This window comes from Anser anser, assembly GCF_964211835.1.
Source record: "Anser anser genome assembly, chromosome: 22".
In the NCBI taxonomy this organism is placed as follows: Eukaryota; Metazoa; Chordata; class Aves; order Anseriformes; family Anatidae; genus Anser; species Anser anser.
Window position 1 is genome coordinate 3314908 of NC_139743.1, and position 27786 is coordinate 3342693.

The 27786-nt window shown below is 54.1% G+C and overlaps 1 protein-coding gene across 4 annotated transcripts in view; it reads right to left on the reverse strand.

The window, feature by feature from the left end:
• The window catches only part of SIK3 (SIK family kinase 3), an 84280-nt gene that overhangs the window by 33488 nt on the left and 23006 nt on the right, over positions 1 to 27786 (reverse strand). For all 4 annotated transcript variants that reach the window (XM_083808451.1, XM_083808449.1, XM_083808452.1 and 1 more), the window contains exons 2-3: positions 6905 to 7021; positions 3531 to 3594 (exon numbers count right to left, since the gene is read on the reverse strand). In XM_083808451.1, coding sequence (XP_083664577.1) covers positions 3531 to 3594; positions 6905 to 7021 — 181 coding nt within the window. The remainder of the gene's footprint in view (positions 1 to 3530; positions 3595 to 6904; positions 7022 to 27786) is intronic.

Below are 27786 nucleotides of genomic sequence, written 5' to 3' on the forward strand. Positions count from 1 at the left end.
CAGCCAGCACGCCGATCCCCAGCACGCCGCCTCCAGAAGCGCAGATTCTTGCCTCTGGGTCCTGTGTGCACCGAATGCCTCTGCCAGTGTGCTCTTCTGGATCTGAGAGTGCACGGAGTTGCTCCTTGGAGTGTTTTCCATACAATAAGCAACACATGATTTCATTTCACATCCCTTAAAAACAGCAGTTGTTCTCCTGACTCACATGAAGAGCCTGATACTACTCCGCATTAAAAAAAAAAGTGGTTAAAGCCGATGGTGAAGAAAGCATGCTTTTTGACTAAGAGACAGGGCTGATACACAAATTCCACTTCTAACCCCTAGACAGACTCCCTGCACTTTTAGTTGCTTACTGTCTGGAAAGCAAATGCCGCCTAGGCTTCGTGTCTCCGCTGTAGGGTGGATTAAGTCGAATTTGCAGAGTAATTGGTGACCTTGTGATCTCAGAAGCAGTCTGACCTTCTCACGACGGCGCTGTTTTGTTTGGTGTCTGCCCAGGTCACAAGAAAAGCTTCTGCCAAGCTGTCGGGAGGGAACACCGAGGCAGGCTGGAGGCAGATGCAGCAGCGCCTGCCTCCCCGTCGCAGCGCCCACCAAGCACAGCGCCCTTCTGCCGACCAGCCACGCACCCGTGCTTTGGTCTGCCAATTATTTGGGACTGCAGATTACTTACAGTATTTGTAGTAAGCAGCTAAAAACTAAACACACTTTCAGACTGTTGTTTGACCTCCACTAAGAAGGACACTCGAGAGATGTGGCACAAAGAGCATCCTCTGTTTAGAAGGAGACATTTATTTGTTCATGGTGCCAAATCACCAGCCCAGCCACACGCAAAACATGCACAGGGACAGAACTAACAGTTTACATTTTGCTGCTTAAGTCCCCAGCGAAAACAAGTCTTCTCCCTGATCCCCGTGCACTGCTATGCAAACAGCGAATTATCAGAGCGTTTCCAGTAACAGACGAATCAACGACACGGCGCAGCCTGCCCACCGAAGGAGCTACCGGCCGCGCCACAGCTTGCCTCTTACTGGAAATGCAGCTGGGGAACGTGTGAAGTTCTCTCAGGTGCTGACCGAGGAAACCTGCAAAGCTCAGACCGACGAGGGAGAGGAAGGCAAGCACCCAGCCCTGACTGCCATACTGCAACAGCAGCCATTTAGAGACGCCGCCGTCCCGTCAGCTACAAATTCCATCCCGGTTACTGCCTAGGGAACATTTACAGCTGCAAGGGACACCTTACGCCTTCCGCAGGCTCTTAAAGCCTCAAAGGAAAACAGCTTAGATTTGCCTCAGACAAACTTGCAGCTCACGGCGCTGTAATGATGTAACTCAGGTTATAGGAGGCACCCAGCCCTACATCCAGTGTGCAACACACACGAAGCCGCGGTCAGCGTGCCCCTCGCACACACACACACACACACACACAGACCCCTTTTGCAGCTCGGCACTCGTGCAGACATCGAAACACAACCAAGGAAGAGATGAACGACTGAGCACAAGCATGTTTAATACAGAGGACTCCCCCCGTGGCCAGAAATAGCGGTAGATAATACAAGGAAAATTGAGGTGTTTCTTCATGTACCCTGGCCCTGGTGCAAGTTTTGGATGCTCCATGAGGGTGCGAGGGGACACTGTTCTGGTTTGCGGGCCACACAGTGAGGAGCTGAGCTTGAGAGCTCTTCAGGTTGTGCACATAGTACCTCTCCAAGCCTGTCTGAGATACTGACGGGAGTTAAGAGTCACTTTAACACGGAGTAAAACCCTCTCCCTCGCCAAAAGACTCCACTTGGCCCTTCCCTGTCGGTGACTGCACTGCACGCACGCCCAGCAGCTACCCCTGCAGCAAGCCCGGCGATTCCCAGCAGGCCTCCAGACAAGGCACAGATACTGAGGAGAAGAAATACACAAGCAAAATGTTATCCCCAGTAAGCAGCAAGCCCCAGCATCCATCCAGCAGGCAACGCTACAGAGCAGCACGAGCAGGCCCGAGGCCGGCCCGCGCCGCGGCGCCATCTCTGCCGACACCACGAGGACGTGAGGTCCTTCAGCGCTGGGGATGCCAACAACGGCAAGGAAACGTTTCCAAAATGGGTTGCTGCTTCCTCCCGGCAAATTGCTTCCTCTGTTAGAACAAAATATTAATGGCTACTCAGGAAACCCTGCTTACAAAAAGCTGAAACTTGGGTTTTCCTCTCTCTGCTCTAACTCCGAGGGCTCGCCGGGCCTCGCACAATGCCTGAAATGCAAAAAACACCCTAGGAGGGCACAGCCTCCCGGCCACGGACCTGAAAAACATCATGGCCATTGAGTAACTGGCAGTGCTTGAGCTATCCACTCCCAGCTCTGAACGAGGATAAAATGTGGGGCAGTAAAATGGAAATTAGCCATTCTAATGAGCTGAATTTACTACGGCATAAAATATTTCAGAAAGCAATTAGATTTTCACTTCAAATCATGTAGAGGGCTATTTTTGTAACCAAGAGAATTCATTCCAAGTTTGTATATGAGCTTGCACATAGTTCTGGATTTATAAAAAGATGAATTGTCTCTGCCAAATTCAACAAAAGAGGGAGAAAAAGTAAAAAGGAATTCATACTTTTCTGCAGCGATCCACATACAAGTGAAGTCTCACAACCACCAGCAGTGTCTAATAAACATTGAAATGACTTTACTGCAATTATGGCTTGCTGCACAACATAAGATGAGTTTCACAAGCCCTCAGAATTGCTCAGCATCCAGCACCAAGATTAATGTTTGAGTAAACAACTGGAAAACTCAGCTGGATTAAGTCAGTTTTGTTTTTTTAACCAGGCAATCCACAATTCCCAAGCATCGGCCACTGCTCGCTTCTTCCTTGAGCTGTCACCTTCCCAAAGAAGCAGCTGAACAACACGGACGATGTTGAGAAGGAAGCACGACAGCCATCTACAAAGGTACTAAAGAGCTGCCATTAGATTCTTGCAGTTGTGCTGCACAGATACTGCTTTTCCTTTAAGGACTAGTTTCTGTGGTCAGAAAGCTCAGCCAAAACCTCGTTAGCAGACAATGGAGTTTAAAATGGATGTATCCACTATATGCTAAGATAACATCAGATTAACAAAAAAAAGAAAATACATGGGTTTGAGAACGAAATACTACAGAACTGCAGGACAGCCCTTTTTTTGAAAGCTAACACACGCCAACCTTCGAGCTATAGCCGACAAGTTTCACAGGACTTGCTGTGAAGCAAAGCGCTCAGCACCCTGTTTTTTAAAATTTAACTGGTTACTACTTCAACATATTTAATCCCAAAGTCAGCATAAAAGAGGAGCAGCACCACCTGTCAATGAAACCCAAAGAAGAAACGGAGGTTATGGAAGTTATTTTTCCATCAGGTATCATTTATTTCTTTACCCCTCTTGTCAATGGAAAGTTCTCAGCCTGAAGGGCATCTCTCAACTGAAACAAGAGAGCGTGGCAGCTATTTTCAGTTTACTGTAGTTAACCAAGTACATTATCTGATTGAAGAATGCAATAAATGTACTTACCAAATATTTCCCCTCCGCTAGCGTACTCCGTCACTAAATAAATCATCCTCTCCGTCTCCATAACCTGGACACAAGGACAGAAAAGTGACAGGTAAGGAGACTGTTACTTTTTGCATGAGGCAGCCTAATGGAATTTTTTCATTCCTCCTTTAATACATGTAGCTGCTTTCATCACATCAAAACCGTGACCTTCCTATGGTTTATAGAGCAATGCAGAGGAAGGGAATGGAACTGGGAAAAGTAAGAATCAAAAAGCAAGTTTTAAACACTAAAGCTGTAGCTAAACACAGCACTTCACCTGTACCTTCCTCCTCCTTGGGTTCCCTTCCCTTTAGTGTCTGCTCCCTGCTCTCGTCTTGCCCCAGAAGCCCAGGAGAGCTCCCAGGGCTGCTGCCACCGAAGCAGTTCACCTTTCTCATTAAGCAGTCTCTTCCAGGCACTGAAACAACTAACACACTTTTGCCAAAGCAGAGAATACCGGCTCAGCTGGGAAGTGACTTCCAAAGGAGCTAAGACCTACCAGAAGTGAAGCAGAGCTAGAGCTTTGCCTCTGGGAGCCCGCAGGTAGCAGCCCCTCACGTTTTAAGAGTCTGTCAGGACTCTGGAGACGCAGAGCTTCAACGTGCAAAGGCCAGGGGTTAGATGTCATTTCTTTAGCGGGCCATGTGGATCTACTGCACAGCAGAGAAAAGTGCTTGGAAGGAAGGAAGATAAGCGGCGGGGCAGCTGCTTTCCTGCGGCAGAGCAGAGCTCCGGGTGCAGGCACCGGGCGGGCAGGGAGAACAGGGACGAGGCGGGAGCGAAGGGCTCGGAGGAGACCTGGTGAGGGCACGCGGGGCAGAACCGAGCTGGACAGAAACCGAGAAGAGAGCCAAGGGCTGAGCTTCAGAAGGGACCCCCTAAGTGAACAGCCCCACAGCCCTGCCACGTCCCGAGGAAGGGAGGAAAGAGACCGGGCAGAGAGAGGAACGGGCAAGAAGAGCAGCGGGGCCCAGATCAGGGCTCGAGGGCCTCCAGCACCGGTGAGCGCAGCCCTGCCAGCCCGTGGGGCACCTGCAGCCCAAAAGGACCCCGGGGGTCCCAAACGATCCCTATTAGCACCTGGAACTGGGAAAAAAGCATATTGCGAGGCACTATATGCTAAAGACAAGGAAGCAGCACATTATGCCCGTCTTCAGGCACTGGGCCGTACGCTGGTAAGGGTGGCTCCGAGGGCTGTTCTGTGAGCGGATTACAAGATCCGCCTGCGGGCAAGCTCACGCTGGCAGTGTTTTTCGAAGCTTTGTGTTGTTTATTTAACGAGCTTCACAGCTTTGTCAGGGGGAAAACATCACATTGCTTCACTACCAGGGCCTCGAGCCTCTGGTGCCGGGCACAACAGGTGAAATTCCGCTGGGCTGTTTGCACAAGCACAGAAACACTTGGGTTTGTTTTGGCTTTTGTCAGTGCCTGTTTCAAAGACAAGTGAAAGTTCGCCTTTCAGCTGGGATGGACTATTATCTCAACAGAGAGGCTCCCTACTTGGAGCCCTGCGCTGCCTGTTCTCACCACGAGTTAGGAGTCAAACGCGTTGGCTTCGCATTTACAAACCCGCAGCTGGCCTGGCCAGCAGCAGCTGCTTCAACTGCTGCTCTGCTCTTACTGCGAGTGCTCCAACAGGAGCGTCACGGAGACAAACCCCAGTTCTGCTCAGACGTCCCAGGGCACGGCGTGCTGCTCCCACGTACGGTAACGCCACGTGTCCAGAGAACTCCTGGGGGGTGGGTTTGGGGTTTTTGACATTGCTGTTTTAATAGCACAGAGCTGTTCTGGGACAAGCAGAATCTCTTAGGACTATTATTTCCTTTTTCTCCTTTTTCACTTCTACAGTTCAAGTACTGCAAGTTCGAAGAAACATGGTTTTGAAACTCGAATTCCTGACGAAAAACTCTGAATTCCCAACTCCAGGTTTCAGTAGTTTTTATTTAAAAACAAAATGCCACAGAAAGTACCCTTAGAGAACACCCAAATGAAATACGATCCACAGCAGGAAATCTTTTCTCAACTTAGCAAAGCCGAGCCACTACTGTCACTTGTTCAGTACCCTATCAAAAGCTTTAGATGGGACAAATTTATTTTTTTTGGAAAAAAAGGCACGAAGGAATCAGTTTGCAAAGAAGCATTCCCTAAGTACCTTAAAATGTCGAAATTCTGTAGTAGGCATCTCACTTTTGGCTGTTTGGCCAGAAGAGGTAAACATTAACCTCTCTCACGTCAACTCAATTTTAACTCTTTGGAGTCGAAACAATTGCTTACATCTATCAAGCACAGATCAGAAGCAGCCTGGTCTTGAACAGACAAGAGCTGATTCTAGGAAATGGCAACTTCCACTGAGGGTTATTTAACTTCTCCCTTAAAACGCATACGTCAGTACCACATTGCAGAAGGAAATAACCCCAGCATATTTCCCCCCCAAATTTCAAGTTTTCACATTCCAATTCCGTGACTGCGAGCCCTCTGGCATCTGTATTGCTGCATCGAGTGGGGTGGCAGTCCTGCAAGCACCAGGCAGGACTCTGGTAAGGAGCCTTTGTCCCCCAGCTTCCAGAAACGGGATCATAAGCAGAGGGAAGTTTGTACAGAGCTCTCGAGTACTCGTTGGTTGTAAGTCACGGTGAGCCCCTGAATCAAGAAGGTTCAGGGAGGGAATCTTTCATCAACAGCTTCCAAAATAGCATTTAGTGTTTCACCAAGGTGTTGGTCTCCTTTATTTCTTTGCCCCCATCACTTTGCTCACCTCCGGCCTCTTGCAACTTCCTTGCTGCTCTAGTTGACCATGCAATCAGAGGGGCACCACCAAAAACGTGCGTAAAAAGCATCATACGTGGATTCTGCTGATGTTGTTTGCAGAGTGAAAATGCCAAACAAGTAAAAAGTCTGCAAACAACATTAAAAAAAAACAACAAAAGCAGCTGCGCCATTGCTATTGATCACCTTCCAAGAAAGCGCAGAACAGCCCAGCAAGCCCTCAGAACCACAGGGCAATTGCGCAAGGAGCGGAGAGCAAGGGAGCAGCACGCTTTCGGTCCTGCAGGCAGATGGACTTACTCTCTCCCTTAAATCGAGAAGGGGAGCCCACATCCGGTTTCAACTGGGAAACTGGAAAGCACACAATAGCCATAAACAAATGGCAGGGGGCCAGCCCACAGCGGAAGTGTGATCTCCCAGAAGAGAGAAGGATTAGCCACACTTTTTGCCCACCCCCCTCTAATCGAAGCACTTTGAGACCTTGAAAACAAAGGACTCGAGAACTGGAGGGACAATTCTACAGAACACTGCTACGTGGTGTACAGCTGCAGTGCAGAGGGATGGAAAACCCCCCAGAAAGCTCCTACCTGATATAACCTGATGATATGTGGGTGGCAAAGCATCTTCATGATCTGAACTTCTCTGAATATCTTCTTCAGATTCTCCTCATCCAGCTGCGTCTTATCAATTATCTTGATAGCAACCTAGCAGAAAGGAAAAAGAGAACAAGGTTATTTACCCAATCACGTATTTAGAAAAGCATTTTTAAAAACAAATACTGCACGTAAGAACCGCCTGTGCTAAACGCTGTAGGAGAACAGAATACGTAGTCCGTGCCTCAGAGAGCCTGGGATCTCCGAGCAGCCTACCAAATCCAGACAGCTTGCCATAAATTGGGCAGGAAGAAGCTTTGTTTCCTAATTGTCAGCGTGGTTTCCCTGCAGTGGGCACCTCATTAAGGGCGCAGTGCTGCAGCAGGCTGCGGGACATTTAAGCTGTTGCCCATTACCGCAGCACAGCCTGTTCACAGAGGCACCCAATGCTGTGCTGAAAAGCAAATTATTTCTAAACTCATGGATACATTGCAAGCAAGTCCAAGCGTTTGTTCAGTTTATTCCAGTCTCCTAGATCGTGCCAGTTCAGCCTTGCCACAGCCGTGTTAACTTACCACTGAAGACGTGCCCCAGCAGCCTGAAAGCTGCAATTCCTCAGCACGACGAAGGGGCACAGAGCAGCTGGGGAGCTTGCCAGCGAGCCTCGCAGCGCGAAAACAGCTCTCAGTGACCGAGATTTGGAGGCAAGTGAAACCAGACTTCACAAGCCCGGGAGCCCCTCGAGCAAAGGGCAGAAGGAATCCACCCCGAATTCCTCCCGACACCAAGGCAGACACCGCCAGCCGTGCTCCAGTCTCCCCTCGGCATCAGAGGGGAACGGAGCTGGCTGGGAGCCCCAGATGTCCCCGTACGGTGACCCGTTTCCTACTTCTCCCCAGTTACATCGGGTGAGGAGCTGCTACAGACCTCTACCAGAGGCTCTCCTGTTACCAACCCACGCATCCAGCTGTAATGGATTTATAATGGACTTCGGCTGGGTCACACAAATTGACAGCTAGGGTATTTCTGATAAAGTACATTATCCAGACGTGTATTATGAGCCCAAGCACAAGACCTAGGCGTTTCTCGGAAGGAAGGGACAAGCCTGCAGGAGCCTCACCTGTGAAAAGCCCCAGGGACGAGGCTGTTAGAGCTTCTCGGAGATGTGGAGGTGGGGATGGGAGGCACCGAAGGCTGGGAAGGGGAAAAGGCACCAGAGCCCGGCCTCCAGCATTAGCCACAGTGCCTCGCTTACTGTGACACGGCTGAGGAATCAGCAGCGATGGTAGGGGCTGGGTGCACGGCAGGCATCTAACAATCCTATTTATTTGTACAATTTTAAACCAGAAGTGCTCTCTAACACTACGCTGAGATCAGTTAAACAAGCCTAAGTGCTTCCAGTCAGCTGCTCTCCCGGACGTCCCAGCCTCGGCCAATTCCTCCCTCGCCTCGGCTGGAGGCTCCCCGGGGCTCACGGGCACCCCGGGTCCCTATAAATAAGCGAAGGTTTGCCCAACACACGCAGGTAAGAGCAGAGGAACCTCTTCCAGGAGGCCTGGCACAGTGGGGAGGAGAAGCAGCTCCAGCCTGCGGGACCCCTCGGCAGGCAGGAGGCCGAGGGAGAAGGCTGCTCCCAGCGGCTGGGGAAAGCCCTGGAAGCCACCCGGTGCTGCAGAGCCGGGGCCGCTGCGGGCAGGCTGCTCCCGGCAAACATTCGCACCGCCGCTTCTAAAGCACGCGTCAGCCTTGGATTAAGTCCCCTTCCTCCCCACCAGCCGACGTCAGTGCAAGACAGCAGCCGTGGCACGCCAGCCTAGCTCCAGATCCGTGGGCTGAATTAACAGCCACCAGCAAGTTTTCTCGTTCAGAGGCTGGGCTATACCTGGGAAAAGAGCCACTCTTACACGTTCCCCTGGTTGCTTTCCTAAAGCACGATTTACAAAGCTTCTGTCAAGGAAGGCTGCAGGATCATGCAAAGACACGGGGGAGGGCATGCAAAGCGGCGCTGCGGCGAGGAACGCTGCTGAGGCACAGCCAGCAGGGTTGGACACAAGCTCGGAGCCCGGCTACAGAAAGGCCTGGCTCTAACAGACACCAGCGTTGGCTGGGGACGAGGACAGGTGCTTTGCACGGAGGCACGCCACGCTCAAGGTGCGTACGGAACACGTGCTCGCTGCTGGGGCAGGAGGGGAAGCCACTAAACCCCAGCCGGTACCCGACAGCCGGCGCAGCACGCGCTGCTGCTCCTTGCGGAGGGAGAGGAAGGGGTGCCAGGGGAGGGAAGAAGTCACAGGTTCTTCCAGCCTTGTTTCCACCAGCAAGACCGTCCCCATCCGCAGGCATCGACACACGCCCCACAGCAGCCGTGCTGCAAGAAGCAGTGGTGCTGACCGAACCGCCTCGCCAGCGGCCGCTCGCTGCAGGAGCGCGAGGCCCCGAAGCATCACCTGAAAAAAGAATTACACTCAAAGTCCCTCCCGATCAAAACCCATACCCAAGTGCCGTTTTCTCTCTGGAACAAGACGCTGCTAGCGAAGGGCGGGATGTGAGACTGGGCCAGCCTGCAGGAGCGGCACCACGTGCACCTGGAACCTCCCCAGAGCCCGAGGGAACAGCCCTGACCTTCAAAAGGGCCGCGGGTGCTGGTGGCAGGGGAAAGCCCGAGCACAAAGGGACAAGCACGGGGTCCCGGGGAGCGCCCGCTGGCAGCACCAAGGCCCTGCAGCCCTGGGATGACGGCAGGAGCCGGGCGAAGGAGCCCCACGCACGTCCTTGAGCCAGCGGGTGTCAGCCCTGCCGGCAGCCACCAAAGCCCGTGACGCTTCCCTGCGACAAACGCCACGAGCAGAGCCAAACGGTGCTCTGATAGGCAGGGCGCTATGGGGAGGGGGAAGTATGTTCCCTTAAAGATCCTGAATCACGTGAAAATTAAACATTTTATAACATTTTTTTTTGCCAGGAGGATAACCGCCCTGCATGTAAGCAGAAGAGAGCAGAAGCCCGGAGAGGCACCAGGTGCAACCGGCCGTTTCTTCCGCTTGAAACGCTTGGAGCAGAGGAATAATTCGGACTTGAAGTCACGGAGCGTGCTCACTGCAGCACGAACAGAAGCTGTACGGCAGCCAGCTCTGGCGTGCAGCGTTAGGAGGAGCTGGCAGGAGCAGGGCGAGAGCCAAGACCCAAGGTGAAACGGCAAAGCCAGCCCCCACAACAGCTCTGCCGAGCGGCAGCGATCAGCAGGCGATGGTGTTCAAGGACAAAGCTCACGGGTCGGCTGGAAAGCTTCAGAGTCAGAGGGGGCTTGGAAAACACTCGCTGCACGCTTTTCATCGAGGACTTCCCTCGTATGAACAAGCTTTTGTAAAGCTTAAACCAGTAATATTAGAAGAAACAAAAGTAAGAGCTTCCTCAAAGAGCGAAGCCAAGATGTCTACCCAGAGACATGAGTCATTTTCAGGCACAAATATTTAAATGAAAATCCTCAGGTCTGGAGTGCTCCTAAGTTCCTTGCTCCTTTCCCAGCTGCGTATTTGCTCTAAGGAAATCTCATTTCCCAGCTTAATTGTGTGACTCGAGTTGACACTTTTGGCCAAGTTCAAGGAACGTGGAGCATTTGATGGGATATAACGCTGTCAGCGAGTCCAGACAAAGCAGAAGAACCGAATTTCTCTGCTTTTCTCCCCGGTAACGCAGGGCGCAGAGAAGCGTGCTGCCATCCTGCACGGCAGCCTGCCACGCGTGGCACCCGCTATGGGTGGTGTCTTCAGCCTCCACCCCTGCAAGGCACAAAACGCCCGAGTCCGTGGCACAGGAACACAAGCACCAGCCCGAAGACGTCTTCTGACAAAGGCTCCTGCTTCGAGATCAAATGGGCGGCCCTTGAGCAACCCAAAATCCAGCCTCAGAAGCCAAAGGTGGGGAGCGCTGGCGTTTCTGGAGGAGTTCCTTCGAGATGCGTTCATTCAGTTGAGGTGCCTCCAGCGACGGATGGAATATAAAAGGTAAAAGTCTCCTGAAGGAGCCTGGGGAAACCACCTAGCGCTCCAGTTTCAGGAAATTCAGAGCTTCCTCGCGAGGGTGGAAGTAGGAAATCCCCTCGGAGCGCCCCGCGGCAGGCCGAGCGCAGGGAGTTTCAGGGGTGGGGGCTCACCGGGGCCCGGCGGAGCAGCTCCCTTTGGTTTGTTGCAGAGGTTCTGGATTGCCTTTTTTCCAGGGGGAAGGAGTGGTTTAAAGGCTTTCCAAAACAGACCGAGTTTCTCCATTTCTGCGTCTCCCAGCTGGCTCATGTTCCCGCTCCCTTGAAAGATGATTCAGGATTTCAACACAGAACAGCCTGGCTTCAGTGCTCCGGGCGCTTCAGCCAGACTGACTTCATGAAAACCCGGCCGCGGGGAAACAGCCGCAGCGAATCCCGCTCTGAGTGAGGGTTTTCCTGCCGCTGGGAAAGCGAGCCCCGTCTGAACGCACACTGCCAGGGAAGAGCTCTTCTTGCAGGGGTCCAGCAGCTTGCCCGAGGCAGCTTGGCCCCGCTGAGGATGAAGATAACCCTGCTGCGGGTTAACCAGCCCCAAAGCAGGGCTGCAAGTTCCCTCCACAGCGCCAGCACTTCGTGCTGTGTAACGCAAACGTTCAAGGGGGTGGTTAACCAGTTCCTCCATACGGCTTTTCTTTGGGTCCTGGGTCCTTTTGCTGGTGCTCCCTTACCAGCCTGACTGCCCCGCTGGGGAGCTGCCTGCTCTCGGATCCTGGCTGACTCCCCTCGGATGCCCCACGGTTGCTGCGCTGCCCTGCAGCATTGGAGGCCAGTGGGATCCTGGCAGGCAGCAAGCGAGGGTTTTGCCCCGGTAACCTTTACTTGGTGAGGTTCCAGCTCCTCAGGGACCAAACCCAGCACCATCTCCCCGCCTTCCCCGTCCCTGCTCTGCCCACCAGCCTTCCTCAAGGAGACACCGGGTGGCACGCTGGTGAGCCGGCCAGCACGTGCCTTGGCATCTCCGACCACGTGTGACAGCGCACGCCGCACATCTAGCACAGCACACACGTCCACTGGGGTGCTGTCCCACCAGGAGGGACGCCTGGTACAGTCCCTTGGGCAGGTTTAAGACAGGAGAGCTGCGGTGCTCCGCGAGGGACACGACGCTTCCGTGGCAGAGGCAGCAGGAAGGGGACAGGCAAAGAGGCTCCTGCTCCAGCTGGGACAGCTCACGTGCACGGCCCCACTAGCAGCACTACGGCCCTGTGCTGGCGTCTGTGGAGAAAGAACTGCTTCCAGGTAGCCTCGGGGAGCACCAAGAAACAGCCCCGAGTGCACTCCCTCATCCCTGCAAATACCACATAAAATAGCGAGGGGAGAGAGCAAGGCTAAACACCACTAAAGAAAGTACAAGTCAGGCTGCAATTAAAAGTGAAAGAAAACCATAATCTAATTTCTTAGACAATGAAGAACTATAAAAAACAGTCTGAAAAAATTAACTATTCTTTTATCAAAAGTTAATGAAGCTTACAGGCAGCAGGACCTATGCCAAGTCTGGAGCATACACGCTGCTACCAATTAACAAAATGTTCCCTCCGTTTCTAAACATTTCATTTTTTGTTTCTTCTTGGATCCAATTAAAACTTACACTAGTAGTCTGCGGAACACACTATTTGGAAGAAAAGTTAAGTTCCCAACAACAGCAGTTTGTAAAAAGGAGGTGAATTGTTCGAGTTGACTGCAAGTCAGCGCGGAGGTCTAGCTCAGAGCCAGGAGGCTTGGCTCGGCCGTCCCATTTCCAGACTTCTTTCCTGGTGCACTTGTGCTGGATGCTGCTCGGTATATTTTTGATTCCCGAGCTGTGCTAGGTGTGTGCGCATGCCAGGTAAAAGCCTGATGAAGAGCAGTGGGAGTTTCAGTCACGGCTTAGCAGGAACACAGCAGTGGGCAGCTCAGTAACAGGACAGGCACTGAGACCCGAAGCCCCGAAGCACACCTCGTTGTCACCGACATCACCAGCACGGCTCGCTGCTCCACACGGGAAGTCAAGAGGGACAGAAACTGCATCTCAAACCAAACCAGCGAGTTGCTTCACTGCACCCCAAAACGCTCGCAGATGTGAACTCCCGGCTGTTCCCCATGAGCTCCAGCAACGTCTTCTGCTCCAAGCTCCTGCTGTTCTCTGCATCCCAGGACACGGAGCAGGTTTACGTACAAAAATAAAAAAGTAAACCTTAAAGAGACTTGAAAAATTGGAAAAACTGGAAGTGAAACACAGACTCCAAACTTGGTCCCTGTTCTGGGCTGACTTCATCACGCCGAAAGCCCAGGGCAGCCCAGAAGCCTGGTGCTGCTCCTCTGAGACAGACCAGGCCAATTCAGCGGCTGAACAGCACACGCCAAGTGTCAGCGTCTGAACAGATGCCGAAGTCCTGGTACAGGAAATAATGCCTACTTGGAGGACTTCACATTTATACAGACATCCTGTTTATTAGCCAAGTGTGGCTAATGTTCATCCACACTTCCTTGAATCAATCCTGTCCTGCCAAGAAGGCAGATAAATTCACGCTGGCACTGGAGGACAAAGCAGGCAGAGGCAGGACAGGCTGGGTGCCCCAGCAGGCGTCCGGCAGGAGGAAGACCTGGGGCAGGCTGCGAGCGCACGGCAGCACCTCCCCAAACGGCACGAGTCCTCCGCTGCGGTTGGTGTCCAAGAGAAATGCAACTGCAGAGGGTGGCAGAGGGAACGGCTGCTTCTCCATAAGGTAACCGCGTGTAGCACTTCTTCAGAAGATGTTCTGGCGTTATAGAGGCTTCGTAATCCAGTCCCCATTCGGAGTATTTATTTCTGACCCTCTGAATTGGCTTTCTCACACGTTTTTGAACGCTTGTCATCCCCGTTTTGTTCAACATCTCAAAACCAACCAGCGTTAAGGACACACCGAACAGGCATGCCCGCAGCATCCCCCATGCACTGAGGGTGAGCAGGGAAGAGCAGCCCGGCGCTCGCAGCACGCACACGGCAGAGAGCACGCCGCCTGCATTTGGGCTACAGATGGAGTCCCGAGAAGGAGAGGCAGTAAAACGGCACCAAGCTCACCCCGGCCGCCCTCGCACATTGGGTCATCTTCCACCGGGTTCACTGGTAGCGGCGAGGCCGATACCCAGAGCTCACGGACACCGTCCCGGCGCTTGCTAAGCTACGCGCTGCGCGGGAGGGCCCCAACCTGAGGTCACGGCCACGTCCGGAGCGAGCTGGGGAGGCCGAGCACCTACTGGGAATGAACGTCCGACTGACTGGAGAGCGTAAGAGGGAAAACGGATAGGAAATAGCGGTCTGTGGGCAGTGGAAGGAAGCCCTGAAAAAAGAGGACATTTCCTTTTCCTTCAGTGCAGTGAACACAGGAAAAAGCGCGAGACCCCGTCCTGGGCTAACATCTCCTTCGCGCCACCCTGGCTCCGCTCCAGCTGTACCTAACTCACCGTTCCTGCACCGGGGACCGTTCCGGAAAGAAACCACCTCTTCTAGTTCAGTGCAGTTGTTTCTGCAGCGGCATAAGTTAAAACTCAGGAAAAACCACGCACGCATCTCATACTGTGACCTTGTGATCAATCTAACCAGTGATAGTTACAAACGAATATTTATGCCGCTAATTGTTCCCGTAAGTCAGCAATTGATCACCTCCGTGTAACGAGCCAACAGATGGCACTGACAAATTGACTGTGTTGAAAAAAATAAAGCTTTTTTTTTTTTTTTTTTTTAGGAAAAACATTTCCTAGAATTGTTCAGAGGAGTCCTGTTCCAAATTCCTCCTGGAAAGCCCTCAGACGTTCCCTAGATGTGCTGTGGACGAGCACGCCCACGTGGCTTGGTTCCTCTCCCACAGCCGGCCCTTCACGGCACAGCACGCAGCAGGCAAAGCTGCCACCGAGGTGGGGCTGCGGGCTCACAAAGGGGCTCGCAGGAGGCTGACTGAGACGCAAGAGAGCCGGCGTCCTCTGGGACAGCACCAGGCTCCGCAGGGCAGGCAACCCAGGGCACGGCTCTTGCCGCGACGTCCAACTAACGGGGCCAGCCCGGAGCACCTGCCGCGGGCACTGGGCTCTGCTCACACTGCTGCGCCCTGGGAAGGCTCCTCGCGGAGGAGTCATCTCAGACAAAACCCACCTGAATTCTTTCTACGCTCACAATTGCGAGCTGTGCCAGCCCGGGAGCCCTCTGCTGCCCGTCGTGCTAAGGCTAGCATCCTCCTGGACACCACGGGCTGTCAGAGGCAGCAACAGGACGACTTCTCTTTCCAGCTGCTCCCGCCTGCCAGGAGCGCCTGGGGAGCTCCGACACAGCCTGCTTGGATTAGGCAGCTGCTGAGGGGGTCACCAGCACCCCAGTAAGCAGATACCAAAGCTGCACGGAGCCTGAAGGAGAAGTCCAAGAGCAGAGACCAGCATCAAGGTGGGGAAGGAGGAACCTGGCCTCACGGGATCCTTCAGCAGGTCAGGATCCTCCAGCTGGTCGGGATCCTTTACTGCACGCCAGAGCTGGCCGCTCAGAAGAGCTCTGCAGACCAGATAAGCAAGCAAGCATACATAGAAAACAAAATGCATGCTGGCTGCGTGTCAAAACACCTCACCAGCATACGGACACAAGTGTGTGATAAAGAAAACTTGAACTCTAGGCCACCGTAGGTCACGTCCCAGTTCAGGAGCTCAGCTTGATGTGCGTCACTCCACAGCAACTCTGCTTTCTGTACGGACAGCCTGGTGGCACAGGCACGTGTTTGTCAGGCAGGCTGTCATCGCAAGTCTGCTTCTATGGTTAGGGTCACTCGGAGTGATCTCTGCATATGCAAATAGGTAATTTGTGGCATTTTAGTCATAAGAAAGTGTCCAAAAAAAAAAAAAAAGATGCACTCCTGACTCCTAAGTGCCATTCTACGCAGCTTGACACTAGCATGCTTGTGACCAAAGCAGAAAAAACTTCTCTTGACAAGCTCACAGGCAAGAGGCATCCACAGCTCACAATTAGCAACCAGCAGAACCAGCTTCATGGTGATGCTGCAGATAAAACTAGGCCATTCTGCAGCAAAATTGGTGGCTTTTGGAGGTGGCATAAACACAAATATTGGCAACTGAAAGCAGGAAACCGTGGACCAAAATGCGCATCGAGAAGTTGCATTTGCTCAGGAAGGAAGTTATCACCTTGTCCACATCCCTCGTCAGAATCAATGCAGCGACTTGTCTGCACAAGGTGAAGAAAATACCGATGGTGTTCTGCAAAAAGTCAATACGCCCAAATCCTCTAGGCCTGCGGCACCGTTAATACCCTGCTTGTGTGAGCGCTGCGCTCCGCTACGACCCGTCCGTGTCCCAGGGGAGCAGGGCTGGGATTGCCATGACAGAAGCACAAAACCAACATTCACGTCGACAGCTCGGTACGGGAGCTAAGCCCTGGTACAGACATCTCATCGCCTCAGTGCCCACACAGCAGCCCACAAACGCTGTAGGGCCATCACAGCCAGGAGAAACTCAACTGCACCGCCCTCTGGGAGCCCAGCCTTTACCCGCATACAGCCAAAGCTCCAAGTCCTCCTTTTGGTGGGTGCCCACGGCCTCCAAACCACGCTGCTTCCCAGCACGAGCCTCGGGGCCAAACAGTGGCTCAATCCCAGACGCAAATCCCCCTTTTTTTGCCCTGTTCTGAAGGATGAGGGGGATGAGGGGCGCACTCCTGCACGTTCAGCCACAGCAAGTTAGAGATTAGGTTCTGCAAGCAACAAGCAGGGCCGACTGCCCTGCTAAAGCTGGCCTGCAGTCCCTGCACCCCCCTTCACTTGTCACGGTTACCTTGCAGCACAGTGCAGTGCCGCAGAGCTTCCCTGCGTATTTCCTCACCATGGTTGCAATGGGCAACAACAGATTCAGAGTTACTCTCGCTGGCTGCTGAGCATGCTAATGCTAACATGCCTGTCTCAGAGGCTTGTTGGACAGCACCACGGACACGAAGATCCCAGAGAAAGGCAAGGGAAACGTAACAGGGGACACCAGTAAGAACGACCCATCTCAGTACACGAAGATGTTCCGCAAATCCCAAGTGCTGTAGTTTCAAGTTCTCCAGCCCGTAACGGCAACATTTCCCGACTTTTCCCCCCCGCTCCGAGTCCTGGACAGATGCTCGATGTCCTGATCCCAAACACCACTGCCCTCTCCTCCTCAGTTGCAGGGGAGGACCACACTTGATTGAGCAGAAGCCAGCAAGCGCTCACAAACCGGATTTTAGATGCCACATCTAACCAGCTCAAACAAAACCAAGGGAGGTACAGTCAATTCCTCTCGCTTCGAAGTTCTGCCCTCATCGTACCATGTTTACACTTCGGCTGATCTCTCCATCTTTTTCTTTAGCACTCTTTGGTACAGGAGAAGGAAAAACCCCAGCTCCAAGGCTCACCGGACGCCTGTGCCAGTGATTTGTGTTTGGCTCGGAAGCCTTTCAGAGCTGTTACGGTGCTTAACAGATGGCAGGAAGAACTTCGCGGAGTCAGAGCCATGAATTAGAGCTGGTATGGAAAATTTCTTTTTTCTCCTGGTTGAGGAAGAAAACAAACCCTCCTCCCACAAATGCCAGCCCACATCGAAGGCCGGTATTACTACACGTAGGCACGTCCACGCGTCCATCCGCAGGTGGCAGGCCTGGAAAACTGAACGCCTGCTTACAGGGCTTAGTTCTGCTGCTTCGCTGGACTAGAAAGGCAGACTATCCAAGAACCACTGTTAACGTTAGCTTCAGCACAAGGAACCACGGCCCAGGTAAGGGCTACGTGAAGGCCCCCTGCCCACCCCTGCCGGTCCTCCAGGGCTAGAGCTCTGCCCAGACTTCCTTACGCCCTGCTGCTGCCTGGGGACACCTGAGCTAACAGGAGCCTGCCTTCTGCAGGAGCCGAGATCCCCAAACCAGGGCACGCTTTAATCAGTTCGCAAAGATTGAGTTGCAAATGAGGCCGCTATCTGGCCAAATCTAACCTAGGCTGCAGGTATAAAACGCAGACAGACAGGGAATGGGAAAGCAGCTCCTGCTCGCAGCGTTAGCAGCGGCCCCGCGTTAATCCCAGCGGGATCCACCACGGCAACACAGGCACCGCGTGGGCTTGCTGGAGAGGGGAAGGAGCACTGAGACATGCACGCTGCCAGGGCTCAGCCTTACGATCTGCTGACAGTCTGCAGAGCTACCTCTGCGGGTTCTGCGCAAATTAAAAGCAATCTTGGCACTTCGTGCGCAGACTGCACTTGTTAATTAAAACCAGTTTTTGCCCGAGCTCGGTTAAGCCAGCGCAGAACCTAATGGAGGTACGCTTAAAGTGATTTCAACCGGTTAACTTGTCAAACCCAATGTGAAAAAGCAGAGCCTGGTTAAGTAAGCATGACCAGCTCCGTAGGCATGGCTTGGATCCTGTCATCGTGACACGCAGAGAGGAATGCAGCATTTTGCTTTGGGTCCAGGTGGACTCCTGCCCCTGCTGTTGCTTGGCCTCCGGCCAGCCTGCATGCACGAGAGGTCAAGAAATGCATCCAGATTTGGGAGGAAACGTGCCCACCTTGGGCCCCTTTCAGTACAGGTTTTCCTTTACTTCAGGGCACCACATTCAGACTGTTTCCTTAGCCGTCCCTCACCCACCACGCACCCAAGCAGCCGAACCTCTGTCTCAGAGCAGATAAACAAGCCGGAGCCGTGCCCGCGCAACACCGGCCACCAGCACACGGCGCTAACCTCGGTTTAAATCAAGGAGAGGAGAAGGAGGTCTGGGAAAGGTCTGGGAAAAATCAGATGACAACACAGGATGTTCTTGTCTTTATCTGCTGCATTTCCCACACATGTAGAGAAGTGCACATCACTCTGCACGTAGGAGGGGAAACAAAAAGCAGCTTGCATGCGTTCAGCTCTGCACCTCAGCAGCGACGGAAAAAGCTGAGCATCTGAGGGGGAGAGCAGCAAGGACGTCACGGGGACACGGATCCTGCGGGAGGCCAGGTTGCCTGGAGACAGAGCGGGCAAGAATCAGAGGAAAAGCCATTACTGGGGAGAAAGTTGAAACGCCTTTCACAAGCAGAGTTCAGCCCCAGGCCCCAGCACACAGCCACAGGCAGGAGCCTACGCAGAAACGGCGGCGTCCTTCGGCACTGCACAGCCGCTGGGAGCTGTTCTGAACGCTGCGTTTGTGACTCCGAAGGGCTCCACATGCTGCCATTTGTATTTAACAAAGGTTTCAGCGACCTCAGACGTACATCAGGTCTCCCCCGTTTCACACCCTCCAACAAGCTGAAGAAGCGCGGGTGCTGCTCCACAGGTCTGTTCCAAAACGGCGTCCGCACCAGGCGAGACCCGAACCGCTGCAGCTGCCCTCGGGGGGATCTGTGCTCCAGGCCCAGCAGGGCTCCGTTATTTGCCAAGACAGCAGAGGGGAGGGAGGAGACTACGGTGAGCTCATTTACAGCATCGGTCTGACCAGTGCCATCCAGTGCCTCCCAGCAGGCCGTAACAACACCTTTCTGGGAGTATCAAAACAAGCTCGCTGTTAGGAGCTGGGCACTCCGAGACTTGCAGGAATTCCCCCCCGAAGGAGCCAGCCCCGCACTGTGCGGAGGCCGACCACCAGCTGGCACCGAATGCGGGCACAGCCTCTTTTCCTTAATTTGCCCTGCCTCAGAATCTCCCTGAAAACCCCGGCGAAGGAGCAGGAAAGTAAAACCCGTACGTAGAAGTGTGCTAACATCACCTAGGACTAAAGCCACGAACTTTTTCTTCTGGACTATCTCACACATGAGCCCCTTTGGGTTTACCTCCTCCATTTCCTCCTTCCCTCCCTCCGCAGCCTCTGCTTCCAGCCGGCGCGACGAACGCGTGCTGGGCCCAGCGGCGCAGCCAGCTGCTCGGCCCCGAGGCTGCACCGCGGCCTAAACGTCCAGCAAAGAGCCGGAGGAGCTGACCCACACCTAGCGCCCGTTTGCCTGCAGCACTCCAGCCGGCTCTGGCAGAACACAACTGACTTCCCCTCAGACGCGGGTTTGTGACATCTTCTGAGATTGCCATTTTAAAACGTGAAGCGGCTGCCGAAGAGCCGATACTGCTAAAAATAAAAAGCACCACGTCCGACCAGCGAGGCTCGTTAATACGCATCGCACCGAGCTACGAGCATCCTGCAAAAGCAGGAGTGTGAACTCTTGGCACCACTGACTCGGTTTTGCTTTTGCTTCAGCCAAGCGATGGCTGAAGCAGCTCCGCACCAAAACATCCAGCCCCTTTCAGCAGCCAGAGTCAAGACCTGCTTGCAAGATCCCCCGTAATTATCGTGTTCCTCGTATTGCTAATGCTCCTGCCTGCAGTCAGCAGGGCTGGAGGAAATCATAGAGGCCTGTTACTCACTGACACCGCGTTAGAGCACCGCTAGGCTCTCGGAGTTGCTTAGCAGCACAGTTTTGGAAATGTAGTCGCATGCAGGAAGAAATCTGTCACAGCAGGCTCCACATCAAGAATGCCGTGCGGCAGTGGCCACCGCTCCGCCTGCTGCGTCACCGAGCCGCGCTTGCTGCCTCGCAGAGCTCTCCTCGAGACAAGGCGGCGAGGAGCAGGACACAGCCACCTTCCGCGCTTTTAGGGAAAGACCTGCCTCAAACGTCCACGGGAAGCCTCCACTTCCAGGATACTGGGAACCGAGAGGGTATTGGAGCAAGCGGGTTTTAAAAGTTACTGAAAATTACCCTGGATCACCATTTCGCTCTGGCTCGGTGATGACCTAAAGACACAAATGAGAAGGAAAAGGAGTAAATTTCAGATCCACAGCTGAAAATGAGCCTCGGATCTGAATGGAAGTGATTTGGGTTATTAAAAAGCAAAAGCTCAGAAGTAAGGAGTTATTAGATGGTGTGCATGAAGTAAAGTGTTAAGAAGCATAATGAACATTTAGTTTTGGATGTTTTCAAGCAGCACGTATAAAGCCAAGTTCACCGCTCAGCTCTAGAGACCTCCAGCGAGAGGACTGCCCTAGCCCAGCTCGGAGGGGATCGCGTTCCCAGCAGGCAGCGCCGACGTGCAGCCGCGAGTCTCCGACACGTAGGGAGCAGCCGGCTGGGTGTTAGTGACACGGGCAGTGTGCGCATACCACCAGGTCCCCGTACAACACCAGGAGTTCTGCCCCCTGCGAGCCACGAGTTGCAGCCCCGGACCGGGACACGCGGCAGGGCCACGGGGAGGGCGTCACACAGGCTCTCGATTCGCTTCCTGAGGCTCCGTAGGGGTTAAAGCGGAGGACTTCTGGAAGATATTAAGCGCTGATGTCTTGGCTTCCCTTCTGCAAACAGCAACAGCCTCCCGAGGAATCTGTCACTCCGCATAACCACCCCGTCCCTCAGCCTCGGCCCCTCCGCAGCCCGACGGCCGTGCCCGGGCGCCGCAGCACTACCACACTGTGCTTTAACAGAGCTGCACCATGGGCAGCGATACGCGAAGTGTAATAGCTCCCCGTTAGCAGAGCTGCAGGAGCACGGTGTATCACGCTGGGGTCACAAAGGTAACAGAGAAATCCTAGGCGAGGTGGCACAGGAGGCCATACAGCGCTTCAGCCCCGGTCCCTTTGGGAACGTGGCATTCCGGGCTCTGAAATGCAGACACGCACAGGGGCTTTCCCAAGCCAGGTTGGGTCTCTTCTTTTTTTTAAATAGCAAAGTGAATCTACCTGGGTTTTCAGAACAAACCAAGAGCAACAGCTAACGCTACAACGTGTGCTGGCAGAAAAGGGAATTACGATACGACGCTACATCTTCACGGCTGCCCACCAGTAAAAGCTCATGCAAAACACCGAATTACGGGCGCCTCTCGAGAGGTCCCAGCTAGCTCTGCTCCCTGTCACCTTCCGTGGGCTCTGTGCCGAGGGACCCCGCGGCAGCTCACTTGCTCCCACAGAGATCGCACCAGGGCCAGGGCGAGCGACCGGTCCCGAGCAGCTGTCAGCTTGTCCCACCCAGCACAAACAAAGGCTGCTGAGCGAGCGCAGATCCCGCGACATCAGCCCTGCACACAGCCCGGCCTGATGCACAAACCACACAGCAGCCGTCACCTATCAGCAAGCCAAGGCTCTGCACCTGACCCTCGGCAGGTAAATATTTGCGAGGCACCGGGCGCGACGCGGCAGCTCGCCGGGAGCACAGCGCTGCCGGCAGCACGCCCGCGACCCAGAGCCCGGCCGGGCTCCCCATGCCTGCGTAACAGGGCTCTGCAGGCCGGGTGAGAGATGCTGCCTGCAAACGAGCGCCTCTCCCTTACCCAGCACCTTTAACGTCCCGTTAAGGTGATATTATCGCCTTCCTTTGTGATTAAAGGTGTCAGGCGTACGCATGCTACTGGGCCGAGTGTACTTAGCAGGACGGGACCGAGACTTGGGCAGGGAAGCGAAGGATAAAGCGAAGCACACGCCGGATCTGGATGATGTATTCAGAAATTTTTAGAGGCGGCACTTCCAGCAACAGCCGTTATAAGCTTGCCATGATTAGATGGCAGTTTCTATGGGAACAAATAAGCAGTGGCCCTGTCACAAGATGTCTCGTAAACTGCGCTTTCTTACGGCTGAGCACTGCACCCGCCATGCACCCGGTGCATCTGGAGACCCCGGGCCCAGAACGGTGTTTGAAGTGCTGGGGGCAGTGCGCGTGTGCACCTCTGGTGAAAATCCACTGCTCTGCGAGGCTTTGTGCTCGCCCTCGGGATCAGTCCGCTCTCAGCTGCGGCCAACCCGTTCGATAGCTGCTTTAATTCATGCAGCTTCTCCTTCCCGCACAGACGCCCGTTCTGGGAGCAGCCCTCTCCCACCCGCGAGCTGCGGGCGGTCGTTAGACACAACCAGGACGGGTGAACCCGGAGGGCTCACGCCAGACCTGAGCTAGCGTGCACAGCCCTAGGGAGGCTGCCTGCCTCTGTGGGAGCACAGCAACCCGACGGCGAGCACCACGCCGGGGGCTACGCAGTTCGAGCTGCTCCGCCAGCTGTCAGGTCTCGGTGTTTCCCCCAGACCGCTCATCCTCTTCGCACCCGAAATGCCCCCGAACCGGAGGGCTGAAGGACTGACGAAGCACCCGAGCCAGCAGGAGCCCCGCTCACAGAAGACCTTGCGTCGCAGTTATCCCGCTCGGGTTATCAGCTCCCGAGGCACAAGTACAAAGGGCTTTGCGCACAAAGCCAGCGCTGTCACGCTCAAAGCGCCTGGCACCTGCGTGCACGTGCGGCACCAGCACACAGCACCAGATAGCCAAGGCTGGTGTCAAACCCCCCGGGCCGTGCCAGACCTCACACCAGGACCTGCACCAGCAGCGAGCAATCACAGAAAGCCAGCCTTAAAACTACCTGGTACTCGGTTCAACCACTGCCTGCTTGGAACAGTTTATAAAAGGCTGCAGTTCACCTCTCCCAGACTTCTCCATCAAATCTGACGTTTACTACGTGCCTGCGAAACCCGGCAACTTGGCTTGGCGCTTGGTGCTTGAAGGGATCAAGTCAGTGGGGCACGGTTTTACCCTTAAGATGTCAAAATTTATAACTTTCACAGGAAAACAGTAGAAAGTGATTTTCTTCTCAAAACCACTGCCCCTATTTACTATCTCTACTCCTTAATTTAATTACAGATCCCTCAGTTTAGGGAGTGCTGAAATTATTGGTAAACAAGATCTGTTCCAGGCTCCCCCGGGCCTGAAAACAATCGTGGCCGACCCCATCCGTCCCTGCCGCTCACACAAAAGCACGTTTCCAATCTCGGCGAGCAAAGGTTCCGGAGTATCACCACCCCTCACTCCACAACTGTTATGAAATGAAGTGGAAATTTTTAGGAAGAGAAGCCAAAAGCGAAGCTAAGGAATGCAGCCTTCAAGACATTAACCCTCGAGTACCAAGAAAAAGAAATGCAGGCACCCGACAGCCCCTTCCTTGCCCTCACCTCGCGCGTTCCTCGCATCCAAAGCGAACCGCGAAGTCCCAGTGCGAGTGCCGCGAGCTCCGGGACAGCCGTGCCCCCGCGCCACCCCCTGCACGCATTTCTAGCTGTTTGCGCAGACCCAGAAAGACGTTCAGGGGATGCAGCCCGAGCAGCGGCTGTCAGCGTGGTTTCCAGCAGCACCTCACCGCAAAGCGGGCAGGCAGCGAGGGGCACGGCCCCCGGGAGCCAGCGCCTGCCTGCCTGCGACCGGCCGCTGGTGCCGTGCCTGCAGCCCGCCCGCCCTGCAGGAGGGAGCACCCCCGGCTGCCTTCATCCACCCTGTGCTTCCAGCGCAGCGGCTACATCGGGGACACGCTGACGGCTTGCTCTCCCAAACCTCTGGGGTTATTTCCCCTGACGGCTCTGGCGACGCCAGAAGACAGCGCCTGCTTCTTGGAGCTTTCAGGGCTTTGCCTCTCCCCTGGAAGCTTCAAGGACATTTTTTGGTGGGAACACGGAGATTAGCTTAAAGTTTAAGTTTGTCAAGCTTGCTGGTTAAACAAAAGCTCCTTTCACAGCCATAGCTGCACAGACCACCTTTATAAAGAGTTACCTTCCACTTGGTCCGGAGCTGAGTTACAGCCTAGAGAAGCGATTTCCAACAATAGTATCTGATTCCCTTATCAGTACAAGCGGCTCAAACCCACAGATAAGGCGCCGAGGAGCTGAAAACATACTTCAAAGCCAAAACGTGGCACGGCAATGGCCTCCCGGGGAAGCAGGGCACAGGAGGGTCCGTGCAGAAGGGCGGCCAGGCTGCAACCCCCCTGGCAGCGAGAGGAGGCTGCGAAGCCACCCGGGTCGGGGGACCCCTGCCTGCCCGTGCCAGGCGGCAGAGGGAAGTGTCTCCCCGGCACGGCGCTGCCGCAGGCCCAGCTTCCTCGAGGACCTCTGTTTATATTTGGTCTTGAAGTGGAAACGAATGTCGTGGACTTATCGCTGCGGCTCCATTTACGCGAGCTGCACACGTCGCTCTGTCCCAGCAAGCCAGCAGCTTCGGCTGGAAAAGCGCGAGGCCCGCGGCAACGAGGGACTTCATCCCTCAGCACCGACACACTGGCACGGCAAATACCCGGTGCTGCACCCAACCTCTGAAAACTAAAACAAGGGACAAGCGAGTATTTTTAGAGCAGGGAGACACTGCTATTTTGAAAGCAGGCTGCAGAGCCGTAACAGCGCGGCGCTCGCCGGAGCTGCTGCCTCGCCGCTGTAAATCACGCTCCGAGGGAGTGAGGCAGCAGCCAATACACGAGCGTGGGCATTGCACAACTGGGCTTCTACAAGCACTTGGTGTGAAGAATAATGTTCTTAAAAGATTTAATTTCTAGGGAATGTTTAAATACTGAAGAGTAAACACTGAGTCAGAGACAGGCACTAAATACAGGTAAATGCAGCAGGGGCACGTGGAAGCAAAGCCGCAGCCTGGAATTTGCTCAATGCCTCCCCTTGTACACGCGAAATTCAGGGCCCTGCAGAGGACAAAGCCTCTTTTATACCCGCAGAAACTGCAAGAAAACAAAAACCAAACAAATAAAGCCAATCTACAGATCCATTTGGGGGTCTTAAAACAAGCCTGCGATACACAGCTTCACGTCGGAATTCGCAGTATTGGAGCTTTTCCCTACGGCGGGATGGGCAGGGAGAAGGCATCGCAACTCAAGGAACCACGGAGCACGAGAAAAGCTGGGCTGATAATCACTGCGCGTGTCTAAGAAGTGTCTGCGCATCTTTGGGGAGGTGACCCGGTGTTTCTGCAAAGCAAGCATCGCTCCCTTCCACGCATAACCGTAACACCCCAGAAATGGGGCGGTTTTCCCCTTTCACCTTATTTCCTATTCCTCACAGCGACCAGACAGGCACTCGGTGCAGCAGGTGTTAACCGCGCCTGAAATTAACAACACATTTTGATTTTTCTTTCAGCAGAAAACAAAGCATTTACCTTCCCGAGAACAAACTGGTGGCGTTTTGAATTATTTTAGTTATCCTAGACCCTGTAAGCACAGCAAAATGCACAGAAAAGCAAGAGACCCGTGCATTCAGGTAACTCATTTTGTAAACCAAGTGGCAACGCAATTAACGGCTCAAACTGCAAGCACGGCACCAGCAGTTCTGCCTTCGTACCCGTCCTCCTGAGCACCCGCTGTCAGGCTCTGTGCGATACAGCCTGCACACCCCTTCTCCTTCCCCAGCCTGCCCCGGGCAGGTTTGTGCTGCTCCCCGCGCTCCTCTCGCTGGGCTGCCGCTCCTCGGGGGGGTCCCCCCATCACTTCAACCAGGAAATCAAGCGTGGGGCTGGATCGTTTTATTACAGGAAAAGTTTGGTTCTCTCTCATCCTGCTCAGCTCAGCACTAGGAAGAAAAACCATCAACCTCTTCTAGTCAAATATTTGTAAATCATCAAACCCTTGGTGTAACGCACAGGAACCACGCAGGCAGGGTGACCGCAGATGCTCCCAGAGCTCCAGCTCAGTCTGACAGCCACAGAACTCGGAGGAAGACATTTCCCACCGATTCCCAACACGCCACACAGATAAAGCTCATCTGCTGTTATCGAAGTGGCCTTCCTGAAGGGCACTGCTAGGAAATAACACTCGGTGCGACAACGCTGGCGCTAACCAGAAGCGCCAAACTTCACCCTGCAGAACAAACCCCTGCAGGTGAGGGCATTTGACGCTCTCACACACCTAAACTGCTGTTCCAAACCCAACTTTAACCGCGACAAGGTACGGAAGGACAGCTAGAAGCTTGTATAGCCCCCAGCCCCACAAACACAGCCAAAGGCAGCTCGTTCAGCAGAGCCACGGTGCCGGGTCCCCTGCCTGCAGCCCCGCACGCCACCCCCGGAGCAAAGCCCCGGCAGCTCCGGGCCGGGGGGGCTTCGCCTCACCAGAAGGGGAAGGGGGCCGCGGGAGGCTCTCTGCAAACTTGGCAGGCCATGTGGGAACTGATACAGCCAGGGTGGGCAAGCTGGAGCCGGGAGAACAGTTTTGGCTCCTAAACTGGAAGCCTGAAAAATTGGAAGTGGCACTCCATTTGTTTAAATTACCTTCTGAAACCATGCTCCATATGTGGGAATAAACAGTCACTCTGGTAGCCCTAAACACAACCAGGAGTAAATTGTTCCAAGATGCACATCTGCATTCACCAAAGATTAGACAGACAGGCTGCCAAGTCAGGATTTGATTTTCCTTATAAGATTTTTCTGAAGGAACTGAGAATGGCAGCGCAGCAGAGGCCTATATATGGAGCAGATCCCCATGACCGCTACCTCGCTCCAGCAGAGATCTCAGCCTGTCCTGCTGCCTTCTGCAAGCGACGACCACCGCACGGAGCGCAGCCTGTCTGTCCCTCTTACAACGCGCTTAAACAGCCCGTGTCGCTGCGGAGTCCAGCAGAAAAATAAAATCCCTCCCCGAGCAGCCGGCAGAAAGAGCCGCTTTCGAATTCAGTCCCACGTTTACGCATCGTGCCCCCACGGACGTCGTTCTGAGGGCAAGAGAAATGCAGCAAACAGCTTTTGCAGTTCAGCTGTGAGGCACCCAAGTCGCCTGCAACCCTCCTATGTGCCACCCCCCAGAAGATGTCCAACCCTTCACGGTACCCCAAGCAGGGGTTCTTTTATTGCTCCCGTGGGACAGAGGTACGGAGGAGAGGTCCCAACCACAGCCAGAAGATGTCTGCAGGTAAAATCTGTCCTAAGGACAATGTCAGACAGCACAGCACGCTGAGCGAAGCGGGTGCTGGAGAGGGTTTGGGGCATACAAACTCTTTTTTTGCCCAAATGATGCTGTAAATTGAGCCTGGAGGGCAGCTACGCAGGTGCTGGGACAGGGCGGGATTAGGCACAGCCCTCTGACAACAAGCAGTCAGCTCTCGTTTGCACAAACGGGGAT